The following is a 15055-nucleotide window of genomic DNA, read 5'->3' as shown; positions in this document are numbered from 1 at the left end:
GGGGAAAAGGTGGTATATGAGAACAAAATGGAAGAGGAAGGCCTCCATGAAACAATCTCTGCATTAAAAGACAGTTTATGTAAACTTTTGGGAATCACTGCTTTAGATTATTTGGATCCTCTTCTTTTGATTATAAAAGGTTTTCAGAATCTTTAATGAAAGTTGTTTCTGTTTGACATTCACACTATAAGAGTAGTTGTCAAATCACTTTTAGACAGAGAAAGAGTAATGAAGCAACTATGAAGAATACATTGAAATATTTGGTGTAAAATAAAACCAAAGAAATCAAAGAATTAACCTCCTTAAAACACAATGAAAGCTTGAGTCCAAAGGGACATGAGTCCAAAGGGAAAAGGAATAAACTTTCTGTCTTATAAACAAATCAGGCTTTACAAGGACTTGGCTCAAAACAGAAAAAAAAAATTAAAAATATAGTTGTTTTTCAACTTCAGAGTATGACAATATGAAATATATAACTAGTATAATATTTAAATAAATAATCAAGGTTAAATAAATATGAATAAAAAATCTTTGGACAAAAACCTAATAACTTTAACCACAGCACAGAAATTGAATAATTGAGAGGATTGGTAACAAGATAGTTTTTCATCTCTACATAACCAGATCAAATCCAATTCAAGTCATTTAGAATATGATGTGAAGTTTGATTTTATTTCTGAATTATATTTTATTGCATTTTGCTCTTCTGATTTTCTATCTTCAGCAAATTTAGGTTTTCCATTTGGGCTATTGGTATCTGTCTTTGTTTGCTTTCAGTGTTAGTCTTAGTTTAATGAATTCATACTACGCACAGTTAATTTCATTTCCAAAGAAGAGTCAGGTATAAAGTGAAATTTAATTTATAGTACATTCTCCTGTGCAGCATTTATTAACTACAGAATGCATAGAGAATTCCTGAAATAAGTGGCAGTTCAAGGGCACAGAAATATTTTTGGTATATTTTTCTTTGTTTTGATAAAGATATGTTTCTCATTCTATGTGTAGACTGAATATTTCAGTAGTGAAGCAAAATGGTGAATAAGTACAACAGTATAAAGATGTGTTGTTTTCATGGTAGTGATGGTGAAACCTTAAGTTACATATCAGTGGAAGCATCAAAGGAACAAGACTTTGTCCTGTTATTTTAAGACTGTTAAGGAAATGCAGAAAGAGGAAATGATCCAGGCTATATGATGTAATTTATTCTATTTTCATTGTTTAAAGTTCAAAGGATTTACTGTTGTAAGAAGAATGTATGCAAAAGCTCTAACTGCAGCAACAAATATTTTTCCCACCTCTGATTTTTAGGCCAAATGCTGTTCACTGCAAACAACCAAATAGGGTGGATTTGATTTAAATAATGATTTAAATCACTAGTCAAGAAGATTTGATTTAATCATGGATTTTTCTACGTAAAAGTGCATTCTTGTTGGTTGTTACCAGCCTGAAGATCCTGCATATTCAGACATGTTCCTTTTATTATCTTCAATGCAGCTTCCTTCTGAGAAGGAACACTTCTCATGATGTTGTTTCATTCGGGCAACCATGCCTTGCTTTTCTTTGTAGCACTGTTTGCATTTTGCACGCATGCCTGTCTTACCCACAGATAGAGGAACTTCATTAAAATTTTTCCAAACTGGATCTCTTTTAAAGCCTGATGCCATTATAGGTTTTCCCTTCTAGTTAGAGAATGGTATGGTAGATCTCAAATAAATGAATGCTACACTTAGACAGACCTCAAGACTTCTGGAATATGCTGCTCAAACAGTTTCACTTTTGTTTCTACTGCCTGTCCCTCCCTTCTCACATTTGTCTCCAGGCTTCTCCTTGTCCAGATCTATTTCGCCCCCAACAATCTTCTATTAATTCAACTCTTTGAAACTTTGCACTTTTAGAGAGAGATAAGGGTTTGACTCTGTGTACACAAATTTGCAGAAGGACAATACGGTAGAGGTCTGTTATTTCTCACCTCTCTATATTATGTATGTATTTATTTAAAAACATTTTTGCTGTTAACATGCTTGTTATCTCTGGAGACACAAATCCACAGTTGGAGAACTGCAAAACTCAGCATCTCTGATGGTATCTTCTACAGTGAACACTGAGTCCCATTGGATAGATAGTAAGATTAACCTAAATAATCAATACAGAAGCCACGTAAGATTGGGTCCCTAATCCGTGAACTGCTGGAACTCATTTAGAAAACTTTTCTTAAACATTGCATGAATATATTGTTTCATATTATAGAATTAGAATTTATAACCACTATTCCATGATGAGATATATTTGAGCTATAATGTATCTTAATTAAAACTATCTTTAGATAGGCTTTTTCTCAAACAGCATTTTGTCAAAAACATTCAATTTAAATAAAAAAAAATCATTGATTTTTATCCACTCTGCAACCAAAGTTATGGGGCTATGCGCTGGTTAGATCATCTGCACTGAAAGTGCAGGAGGAAGGAATTTCCTCTATAGCAATGGGGAGCATCTCCTATGAGGGAACCCAAATAATAAATATATGTGGTGGCTGATATGCTGGCCCCATCCTCTGATTTGCTGTTGCTTTGTCTACAAAAGTACCTTCTATGTTGACATGCAGAGAGTCCGTATGGAACTCTACTCCATTTTGTGTGAAGGCTCCTGGTCCCTCTATTGTTTTACTCTCTCTTCCCCCTCTTAAATATCTCAGTTGTATTTTATTTTGCTGGATCTTAGAAATTAACAGAATTTTTTACCTGTGTTTCACATCAGTGAAATCAGTATCTGATTTAATTATAATTTCTGCAGTCTTACAGCTGAGTGTCTTCAATTGATGCCAAATGACAATTGCTGTTCCCTTCTGTACTCAAAGCCTTGTAGTTCTCAAATACACGTATTGCATACAACAAAAATTCCATTTCAAATGCTTTTAAAAGTTTCCCTTTTGTTGGAGTATTGAAAAGGCATTGTTAATATATGTAGAAACTAAAATTTTATTTAAAACACTCTGTATGTATACATCTAGAGTTCTGTGGGAAAGTGATCAAAGATTTCTTGCCTAAATCCATTTGGGTATTTGCCCCTTAAAAAAACAAAATACAGTACTTGCCAATGAAATCAAGCTCTGATAGATCAGTATAATATAGTTTAAACTAGAGCAGCAAATTAATTGCAGTTAATTCGTGATTAACTCAAAACAATTACCGGTAATCGTGATTGATTGCAGTTTTAATCACACTGTTAAACAATAGAATATCAATTTAAATGTATTAAATATTTTTGGATGTTTTTCTACATTTTCAAATATATTGATTTCTGTTACTACACAGTATGCAAAGTATACAGCACTCACTTTGTATTTTTTTTATATACATATATTTGCACTGTAAAAATGGCAAACAAAAGAAATGATATTTTTCAGTTCACCTAATACAAATACTGTAGTGCAGTCTCTTAATGGTGAAAGTGCAACTTACAAATGTAGATTGTTTTTTGTTACATAACTGCACTCAAAAATAAAATAATGCAAAACTTAAGAGCCTACAAGTCCACCATTGCAAGGTATTTCCATGCCAGATATGCTAAACATTCGTATGCCCCTTCATGCTTTGGCCGACATTCCAGAGGACATGCTTCCATACTGATGACGCTTGTTAACTAAATAATGCTTTAATTAAATTTGTGGCTGAACTCCTTGGGGAAGAATTGTATGTCTCCTACTGTGTTTTACCCACATTCTGCCATATATTTCATATTACAGCAGTCTCGGATGATGACCCAGCACACGTTGTTTCTTTTAACAACACTTTCAATGCAGATTTAACGAAATGCAAATAAGGTACCAATGTGAGATTTCTAAAGATAGCTGCAACACACAACCTAAGGTTTAGGAATCTGAAGTGCCTTCCAAAATCTGAGCAGGATGAGGTGTAGAGTAAGTTTTCAGAAGTTTTAAAAGAGCAACACTCCGATGCGGAAACTACAGAACCCGAACCACCAAAAAAGAAAAGCTACCTTCTGCTGATGGCATCTAACTCAGATGATGAAAATGAACATGCGTCGTTCCACACTGCTTTGGATGATTATCGAGCAGAACCCGTTATCAGCATTTACGCATGTCCTCTGGAATGGTGGTTGAAGCATGAAGGGATAGATGAATTTTAGTGTATCTGGCACATAAATATCCTGCGATGCCAGTTACAACAGTGCCATGTGAACGCCTGTTCTCACTTTCAGGTGACATTGTAAACAAGAAGCAGGCAGCATTATCTGCTGCAAATGTAACCAAACTTGTTTTTCTGAGTGATTGACTGAACGAGAAGCAGGACTGAGTGGACTTGTAGGCTCTAAAGTTTTACATTGTTTTGTTTTTGAATGCAGTTACATTTTGGCCATAATTCTACATTTGTAAGTTCAACTTTCATGATAAAGAGATTGCACTACAGTACTTGTGTTAGGTGAACTAACTATTACTAACTACTGTTGCTTTTGTTCTTTAAAGTCAAATATTTGTAATAAAAATAAATATAAAGTGAGCACTGTACACTTTATATTCTGTGTTGTAATTGAAATCAATATATTTGAAAATGTAGAAAATATCCAAAATTCTTTACATAAATGGTATTCTATTATTATTTAACAGAGCGATTAATTGTGATTAATATTTTTAATCATTTGACAATCCTAGTTTAAATGCACTCTTTTGATGATTGTTACTCACAGGATATGACAGCTCGAGATTTGGTGCAGCAAAGGTATACTCTTCCAAATGGAGATACTGCTTGGAGACCATCTCCACTTGTTACTGCTGCCTTGGATGGGAAGCTTGTTATTCTTGATGGTATTCATCGTGTCAACTCTGGCACCCTAGCTGTACTACAAAGGTTGGTATGGGACCCCTGTTAAGCTGAGTGCTTGAGACTTGTTTATTCAGGGCATTCATGCTCAGAAACTGTGTCCTGTTTGCAAATACACAGCTGTGAAACTCCAGGTATATTGTAAAATTGCAGTCAAGATGTTGGATTTTTATAGAATACATTACGTTGGGATAATGATACAGGGATACAGCTATTGAGAGCAGAAGCAAGCCCTGAGTGTGTTATGTAAACTTTTATTAATATTGGAAATTGCAGCTGTTTGTTCATGCTGTACTTCTAACTAAATTTAAAAAAGTATTTGTTTCTATCCTGGTCAAAACTATGAGGCCTAAACTTTAATAAGTAAACATATATTAAGTAGTAAAGACATTATAAATAGTATTTGAAAATGCATTCTGCTTCTAAATGACTGATTAATTATACTCACTCTGAAAAATGCTTTCTTGGAATTACTTAGTAAATTGATTAAAGGGATCTGGAAAAAGGGGTAAACAGTGAGGTGGCAAAATTTGCAATGATACAAAATTACTCAAGGCAGTTAAATCCAAATCTGAGTGATAGAGTTACAAAGGGATCTGACTAAACTGGGTGACTGGATGACGAAATGACAGATGAAATTCAGTGTCAGTAAATGCAAAGTAATACACATTGGAAAATATAATCCCAGTTATACAAACAAAATAATGGAGTCTAACTTGGCTGTTGCCACTCAGGTAGGAGATCTTGGAGTCATCGTGGAGAATTCTCTGAAAACATCTGCTCAGTGTGCACTGGCAGTCAAAAAAGCAAACAGAATGTTAGGAACCATTAGGAAAGGGATAGATAAGTCAGAACATATTATAATGCCTCTATGTATCTCCATCGTACACCCACACCTGGAATACAGTGTGAAGTTCTGGTCACCCCATCTCAAAAAAGATATAGTAGAATTGGAAAAGGTGCAGAGAAGGGCAACGAAAATGTTTAGGGGGATAGAACAGCTTCCATACTAGGACATATTAAAAAGACTGGGACTATTCAGCTTAGAAAAGAGATGATTGGGGGAGCATATGATAGAAGTCTATAAAATCATGAATGGTATGGAGAAAGTGAATAGGAAAGTGTTTTCCCCTTCACATAATACACGAGCTAGGGGTCACCCAATGGAAATTAATGGGCAACAAGTTTAAAACAAACAAAAGGAAGTATTTCTTCATCCAACACACTGTCAACCTATGGAACTCACTGCCAAGGGATGTTGTGAAGACCAAAAGTATAACTTGGTTAAAAATGGAATTGGATTAATTCATGGAGGATAGGTCCATCAGTGGCTATTAGCCAAGATAGTCAGGGATACAACTCCATGCTCTGGGTTTCCCTAAACCTGTGCCAGAAGCATCTGACACTAGCCACTGTCAGAGACAAGATACTGAGCTATATAGATCATTAGTCTGACCCAGTATGGCCATTCTTATGTTCTTCTGAATTAAAAACAAAAATCCTACACATAATAACATAAACTGTATTAATAGTTAATAATTACTACTCATATAAGGCCAGATTTTGACACTTGTGTTCATGTTGAATAGTAATACCCTTCTCCATGAGTGATCATGTTAGTGGGGCCACTTGTGAAGGAAAGTAAGGAGGTATCAGAATCTGCACCATAATAAGGAGCCCAAAGCTGCTGTAGGAATGAAAATTTTCTTTTTACTTGGAACAAGTAAAAATATCACTTTTGAATATACATATCTTCAGTTCTTTTTGGTTTGCACCTCATAAAATCTTATCACGTTTTAAGTTTTATTCCAAATAATACTTTCATCATTGTGCTTAAATATTTGATACAAACATATGACAGCATTTGTAGTGCATAAACTAGAAAATGCAGTTAACATCTGAACTTTCTGAAAACCTAATAATCTCTTCTGATCTTCAGTTTTTTATTAGATACCAAGGTGATGCTTTCATTAAACATAGCTAGCCCATTTTATTTTCAAACTGTATTTGTACTCTAATATGTAATTAGGAAGATGGCAGTTCCAAATTACTATTGGACAAACCCTGTTAGTTTCACTATAATTTGATAAATATTAAAAGTGTTTCCTTTGCTTTCTGTTTCTCTTAATTTTTTCTTTGAAGTGATCTGAAAAAGAAAAACCATAGGTTTGTGCTCTTTTTTGCTTTTTTATGATTTGTTGTACAAAGACCTGAATAGTTTTTCTCTTTCTCTTTTCACACCTCCAAAAATATTCTGCTTGTTTTGTTTTTTTGTAGAAATACAGGATTGCCAAGTCTTGTCTTCCCTTTTTTTTGTTGTTGATGCACTTCATGGATGACTCAGAAATGTTATAGGGAGTTATTAGATATATAGATATTAGAAGGTGGGTGCGGTAGTATCTTTAATTGAACAGAATTCTGTTAGTGAGAGACACAAGCTTTTGAGTCACAGAGAGCTCTTCTTCGGGTCTTTGTGGCTCAAAAAGCTTGGCTTTCTCATCAACAGAAGCTGGTCCAATAAAAGGTATTACCTCACCCACCTTGTCTTTCTAATATCCTGGGGCTGACATGGCTACAACTACACTGCAAATAGGAGCAAAGAGTCCTGTATTCACCCATGAAAGCTCATGCTCCAATACGTCTGTTAGTCTATAAGGTACCACAGGACTCTTTGCTGCTTTTACAGATCCAGACTAACACTGCTACCCCTCTGATACTTGACTGCAATAGGGAGATTTGTCGGCGCATTGCTAACGGGGAAGTGGTGTTGAATCATTAACAAAAAGAGCTTTTCACCCAAGTTTTGTAGTTACGCAGCTGTCAGCAAAACCAACAGTCTAATAAAAATAATTTCCTCTCTTTCAACTAGGTTTCACTTCCCTGGTACCTGTGCTATCATACTCCCTGTTAGTTCTCCATTCATCCAAAAAGTGTTTGAAGTAGACAAGACCTGAAGTTCTGATATAAAAACTTAAGCGGAACCTCATCTATAAGAATAAACAGACTTGCAAAGACCTTTCATGCTGCCTTCACACATTACAAAAAAAGCAGGACAAGGTAGTGCAGGGCCAGACATACGTCCATTTTTTTCTCTTGTGCATTTTGGTCACCTCTGATTCTTTTGATTTTCACTAACAGAATATATATCAATTAAGATGACTCCTAAAATATATTGCTTCTAGGAGCAAAATAGGAGTACAGCACTGTGTACCAGCTGGACAAAAATATTCTGAATTTCATGCCATACACAGTGAGAGTATAATAGAGAGTCTTCATGTATGGTCTGCAGTAGTTTGTTTATTTCTGAAAAAAAAATCTGTCATAAATGGTGTTATGTACTGTACTTACAGAAAATATGTTAAGTTCTTTCTTGAGCTTGCCATTTAACTGACATTTTTCTCATTACAAGGTCCTTCACTGAAAGCTATAGGTCTCAACTTTTGTAAATAACTCAGGCATTGAAATTAAGGCTTCTTGGATGAATTCCTCATTAAAGTAACATGGGTTGAGATAACTGTAAAAACTAAGGCAATTAAATACTAGATTTTTGTTCTCTTTTGAATTCCCTAATAGGCTAATCCATGACAGAGAACTGACTCTTTATGATGGCACCAGATTACTAAGAGAAGATAGGTATCAGAGTTTAAAAGATGAACTGCAGCTCTCCGATAGGGAACTACAGCAGAGGTAATTTGTTAGACACGAACATGGTATGCAAAGTAGTTTGTGTGTGATTCAGGTTGTAAAGAGTCTTCTATTTTATTGCTTGATGTTACCAAAGTTTCTTGCAAGATGCTTCCTTTTTAAATCAGTAATAGAATCTGGTTTTAATACGGCTATCCTCAGTACTTTTTGTGTTAGCATGAGAAGAAAAATCTTGAAAGAGAATCTTAGAGCAGAAACATTACAATATCCTAGCTGAGAGAGATTAAAGAAATAATATAAATACATAAAAGTTTAGACACATAGGGTATGTCTACACAGAAAAGAAAAATCTGCAGCTGGCCCATGCCAGCCAACTCTGGCTCACGGAGCTCAGGCTGCAGCGCTGTATTATTGCTGTGCAGACTTCCAAGCTTAGGTTGGAGCCCTAGAGTCTAGGACTATGTGGGGTAGGAAGGTCCAGAGTTTGGGTCCAGCCCAAGCCCAAAAGTCTACACAGCAGTGAAACAGCCCCGCTGTCTGAGCACTGTGAGCCCAAGTTGGCTGGCATGGGCCAGGTGCAGGTTATTCTTTGCTGTGTAGCATACCCACAGATGCACTGCATTGTTTTGAAGCATTTTATTAAGAGACATTGAGAGTTAAACAAAAAAAAAGTTGAATATTATAATTATTTCTTTCAGTAGATTAGCTAGAAAGCTAGTATGTAATTTAGAATTAACATGAGGCAGGAAATACTAAGGATGGGTTGGAGTCTGTTATACTTATTCTTCTTGCTTTTTCACTGCCAGTTATCTGCTAGAAATATTCTCTCTGTTGAAATATTTCAAGTCCTTTGATGGCCAGACAGATACACAGTCATTGTACTGACTGATTTCAGTTAATGGCCAGGATTCTATTTTATGTTATTCAAAGCAAATATACTCTAATATGTAATACTATCTTTCATAAATTCTGAAGAGATGAAACTGTTATTCTTAGATGACACTGCAGTTTAAATAATGTGGGTTTTATACCTATTATATTGTGATAAATAACAATTTATTGTTTTACAGCAACCGAGAGCAATAGCTGATTTTTACAGTATACAAGGCATTATGGCTTGCCTGTAATTAGAACAGAGTCTTGTGTGTAGCAGGAAAATACACATTAGGAATTGTATGTCAACTATCTGATGGGTACAATTGCATGGGTCTTTTGTATAATATAATATTTGGATTCTGAAGTAAAATGCAAAAAATCTTCTGTTCTTCTCTATATTTCCTTATAACTTTTACCTCAATAATAAGGTGACTCTTGGTAGTAAATTAGGTGAAATAAAACACCTCTTCTGCACCGGGAAAAGCAAGTAGATCCTACTTTTCTTGGTTGTCCAGTTAGACCCTGTACTATATGAATGTTAAAACTGAATTCCTATTTTTAATAAAACCTGATTGATCAGTTGATATAAGACATGGGAGACAGACTCCAACCAGCGATCCAAAACTTCTGCAAAAATTCTCAAATCCAAATTAATTAGGGAGGTTGGATGATATGGGGCAAATTCCTTAGGGTTTTTCCTTTTTAAGAATGAAAAGAAAAGGCGTTTTTAGTGGAATTGTAGAAGGTATCCTCTTCCAAAGAAGCAAGAGACATTTGAACAAATCTTTCAAGTGATCTTTTCATCTGTAAAAGGATTAATAGTAAAGTAAACATGATGGGAAAGGTTATACCTGCTTTCTTTTAGTTACTTTAATTAACCGTTAACATATTTTTGAAATCTGAGCACCTATTCAATAATAAGAACACAGATGCCCACCCAGAGTAAATCGGTAGTATTTTAAATACTGTATAACCCAACACTTAATAAAAATTTCCAAAGCTGTTAAGATGATTCTTCTGACGGAATAACGACTGCTTTATTTTAACATTACTTTATTTTATTTATTTTTGGAGGGGAGATTACACAGGCTGTGTTATGACGCAGAGAAATTACATGAGTTACTGAGAGTCAAACATTTTAAATTAAGAAGCGAGGTAGAATTTGAGGGATTGAGTGGAGTGGTGGCATGTTATTTGTTTAGGTTACAAAAATCAAATGAGATAATATTACAGTGACTTCTGATTTTGCAGGCTAAAAATCATAGTGTTATTCTTGAATTAAAGTTTTTGGAGGATGTATGTTAAAGCTGATAACTTCTCTAAGAGCTAAGAAAATTTTTTTCTGACTCAGAAGATCTTACACATGCCGTCAGTTACATTTTCGCTTGATATTCCACCATGTTACTACTTCCATCGTCTGCACTATTTTTTTTTAAACTAGGGTTAGGTGCCTCGTGGGTGGATAAGATGACTCTGTCAGACATGACAAGAGCTCAAGAAGCTGATTTGCGGTTATGGGGATGGAGGATACTCATTGGCCAGTTGAAGGCCTTTTATCTATGAGCTAGCTAGCCTCCTGCATTGAAAATTGTTTCCACTGGCCTTCTCTTTAGCCAGTTGTGCGGTGTTATTACTAAACAGTCCAGATACAATGACAGCCAATCACATGGCGAAATTTTATTTTGTAGATTATGGATAATGGGGGAAGAAATCTATGCTGGTGATGAGGAAGGGACTTAAAAAAACTCTCTACGTGTAGAGAAATTGTTGCTGCACAGTTTTAGCTATTAATAGAATTGTATGATTCACTATGTTGAACTAGTTCTGAGTGAAGAAATGCAATCACTTAAAATTGATTCAGAATGTAGATGCAGGCTTTCTGTGTAGAATTTTCCTACATAATCATTTGCTGAGGCAGATATTGTGAAGGTGGCATTCCATAACTATAAATACAGTTGGAAGACATAGGGCAAAGCACTAGTTTCTCTATGAAATAGTATTATAACCTGTTTGGATGGTTTTGTTTGTTTTGTTTTTAGACTTTTCCAAATACTAAACATATTTAGTATAGTAAACAGAAAGGCAACTATTAGAGAAAAATATAAACATGTTTATATAATCAGATTTGCTTCAGAAGCTGAAAGAAGCCGATTATAATGCATGGATGGGTATTCTTAACACCCTAAAGGCAGTGAATTAGTGTCCATGTGACTAGGCTAAAAGAGAGCACATACAGCATATGGGACAAATATAAGCAATGTGGCAGAAGATGAATTTTGTAGACAATAGAAGCTCCAATATTGTTAAATTTTAACTGAATATATTCACCACCCTTTAGTTCTGAGTTGTTTATTTTCACTTATTTTTGTTTGTTCAGTTTTAGTGTATTTGAACATATACTAAAGCAGTCAGTTAATTAAAAAAACCCAGTAATCCAAGCCAGTGTGTTATACATTGCAGAAAAATTAAAAAGGAAACAGATGCTTGATAATTTTTTATTCTGGCAGGGATAAGTGATGGAATATTTGAAAAGATTCAACATAGTTTTTCCCTTTAATTTAAATATATATTCTGTATTTTAAGCTCCTTTAAAGTATAGTTGTACAGTTAAATTTGTGTTGTCAAAACATGAACTACAGAATTATTTCATAAGCAAACACCTAACCTTCTGACACACAATTATATTTTCATGTGGCGATACTCTTTTGTAAATGATCACCACTCATACATTCGTTCTCATTGTTTGCAGTATTAAAAGATGGTTTGTGAAACTGTAGAAGAAGAAAAAACAAATAAATGAAATAAATGAAAAATTTATATGAGGCAGCAAGGGAATGCTATTTGTGGGACTGCTATTGTACTGGTGGGACTGCATTCTTTGCTCAACCTTCGGTGAGGTTATTTTCTGTTAGGACTTACCTACACTTACGGAGGGATCAACAATCAATGCATTGGCAGTCGATTTACTGGGTCTAGTGAAGACTCCTGTACTCCACTGGATCAAGAACAGTAGGGGGAGTTGATGGGAGACACTCTCCCGTTGACATCTCGTAGTGTGAACCCCGTAGTAAGTAGGTTTAAGCGACGTCGATTTGAGTTACGCTATTCACGTTACTCAAATTATGTAGCTTAGACTGAATTTCCTCTGTAGTGTAGACAAGGCCTAAGATTCTTCTTACTCTTTGGTGGAGAGAAATAGGGTCTCCTGATCTCCCCTACTTGTCTGACCTACAGATTGAACAGGCAAGAGGAAAGAATGAAAATGTCTGGTACTCAACATTAATAAAGTATTGCCAATCACGCCAGTAAGTTTTATTCTAGGTTTTAGTGTGTTAGGCTTTGGGGTTACTTACATGGCTTCTGTCTGCAAAGTGATCAAATATGGCATACACTTAATGAATATAGCTCCACAAAGAAACAGTGGCTATGATGGTTTAGAAAAGGGATCGGCAACCTTTGGCATGTGGCTTGCCAGGGTAAGCACCCTGGCAGGCTGGGCCGGTTTGTTTACCTGCTGCGTCTGCAGGTTTGACTGATTGCGGCTCCCATTGGCTGTGGTTCGCCATCCCAGGCCAATGGGGGCTGCGGGAAGCGGCACGGGCCGAAGGGTGTGCTGACTGCTGCTTCCTGCTGCCTCCATTGGCCTGGAGCAGCAAACTGTGGCCAGTGGGAGCCATGATCAGCCGAACCTGCGGACGCGGCAGGTAAAGAAACTGGCCTGACCTGCCAGAGTGCTTACCCTGGCAAGCCGTGTGCCAAAGGTTACCAATCCCTGGTTTAGAACCTGATCCTGCAAGGTACTGAACAACCTCATCTCCAGTTGATGTTGGATGTAGGATTGTCTCCAGCTTGCAGGATTAAGCCCTTTTTAAAATAATAATTAAATATTTCGCTTTACATTTTTAAGAGATTGAACAAACATGAATCCAAACAACACCCTTGTGAAGCAGATGAATATTGTTCCCATTTACAAACTGAGAAACTGAAAGAGATGTTCCACCAGGCCACAGAGCAAATTATGAAGAGGAGAATATATAAGTAAAGTGCTCAGTAGATTAGTTAATGAGAACAAAAAGATAAATGCATTTGTAAATAGCTTTCCAAAGTGCAGTACTTTTAATGTTAGAAAGCTTTCTTAAACGAATAGCTGGTTTATTAAAAGTTCCTTTGCCAGGGAAATTTTCTATTTGTAAGTTATTAAAATATGCAATTTAAAAATTCAAAGATTTTTTTGAATACTATAGCCAATTCAGAAATAATGGATTAAATCCTCAGATGTACTCTTTATCCCTGAGAGGGATGGGGGGCAATGTGTGTGCTGTTTGTGTCTCCTCACTCTTGATCTTTGGCTCATCTCAGGGCTTGTTTCTCAGAACAGCTCAAAACTGTGCCAAACTGGCTATACCCATAAGGGGGATTGCCATAGTGCACTGTGCTCTGGCCGTTACCCATCTCATCCACTCCCTGCCACATGTCAGATTGCTCCCAGCTGCACTGGGGGAATCCTCATATGAGGAAATCTGACTGAGTTATGAATCCTTTATGACACAGAAGCATTGTGAAAGGACTAGAGCTAGGGCCAGGAGTGAGCTCAATGTATGTTTAATATTTTTATTACTAATGAAAAGAAGAGGTTAATTGAAAATTAAACTTGCCATCTCCTATCTTCAAAACAGATTCTCTTATAAGAAGTTTGGTCACTGTTCCCTGACCTTTTCTGTGCGTAGAGATAATGAAATACCCATTGGTTCCTATTTCACATGATGCTTTCAGATGTTTCTTTCTATTTTTATTAACCAGGGTTTAACTTCTAGGCTTATGACTTCAGGCTGAGAGTAACCTGTTTACTTTGATTTGGAAGTCTGATACAGCACAGCATATTCAGTGAACAGTTTTTCAAGGGTGTTCACTGTGTATGCTGTGCTGTATCAGAATCCTTGTTGTATATACCAGATCTGCCTGCTAAGCTATCTTGGTAGTCCATCGATCCGATGATGACAAATCTGTGCAGATCATCTATTGTTGGTCTCTTGGTCTGCCCTCTGATGACTGTACAAGCCAGTTCTAGAGGTGCACATTTTGCTGCAGATGGTGCATGGGAAGTTCGCGGTCAGTGGATTGTGCGCTGCTGATGCTCTGTGACGTTGTTCGTGTGCCTCTTGTAGACGCCGGCAGCGGTCTTCCTCAAAGGCGATGCAAGTATTTCTAACTGTTGCACACCACTGTGTTCTGTCGCTGGCGGCGTCCTCAAGGTCCCTAAGTTTGATGTTGCTGTACTGTAGATTGGCTTTGATGGTGTCCTTGTAACGTTTCCATGGACAACCTATATGCCGGATGCCCTGGGAGAGCTCACCATACAGAAGCTGGCGGGGGATTCTGTTGGCATCCATGCAACTGACATGACTGGTCCAGCGTAGCTGTGACTTCATGATCATCATTTTGATGCTTGTCATCTGGGCTCTCTTGAGGACCTTGAGATTGGGCACTTTGTCTTGCCAGTGGATCTTCATGATGTTACGGAGGCAGCGCATGTGGAATTCTTCAAGCTGCTTGATGTGACACCTATATAGTGTCCATGTTTCGCACCCGTACAAAAGAGATGAGAGAACAACAGCTCTGTACACAAGCAGTTTTGTTGACATCCAGATGTTGTGGTGGTTTAAAACTTTGACACGCAGACAGCCAAGTGCCTGGCT

At 36.5% G+C, this 15055-nt stretch overlaps 1 protein-coding gene across 7 annotated transcripts in view; it reads left to right on the top strand.

The window, feature by feature from the left end:
• VWA8 (von Willebrand factor A domain containing 8) overlaps positions 1–15055 on the top strand; it is a 274959-nt gene that overhangs the window by 85364 nt on the left and 174540 nt on the right. For all 7 annotated transcript variants that reach the window (XM_050946839.1, XM_050946858.1, XM_050946824.1 and 4 more), the window contains 2 exons: positions 4705–4865; positions 8412–8525. In XM_050946839.1, coding sequence (XP_050802796.1) covers positions 4705–4865; positions 8412–8525 — 275 coding nt within the window. The remainder of the gene's footprint in view (positions 1–4704; positions 4866–8411; positions 8526–15055) is intronic.

The sequence above is a fragment of the Gopherus flavomarginatus genome, chromosome 1, assembly GCF_025201925.1.
Source record: "Gopherus flavomarginatus isolate rGopFla2 chromosome 1, rGopFla2.mat.asm, whole genome shotgun sequence".
In the NCBI taxonomy this organism is placed as follows: domain Eukaryota; kingdom Metazoa; phylum Chordata; order Testudines; family Testudinidae; genus Gopherus; species Gopherus flavomarginatus.
The sequence above is the reverse complement of the archived record's forward strand: the minus strand, read 5'-3'. Positions and strand labels throughout refer to the sequence as shown.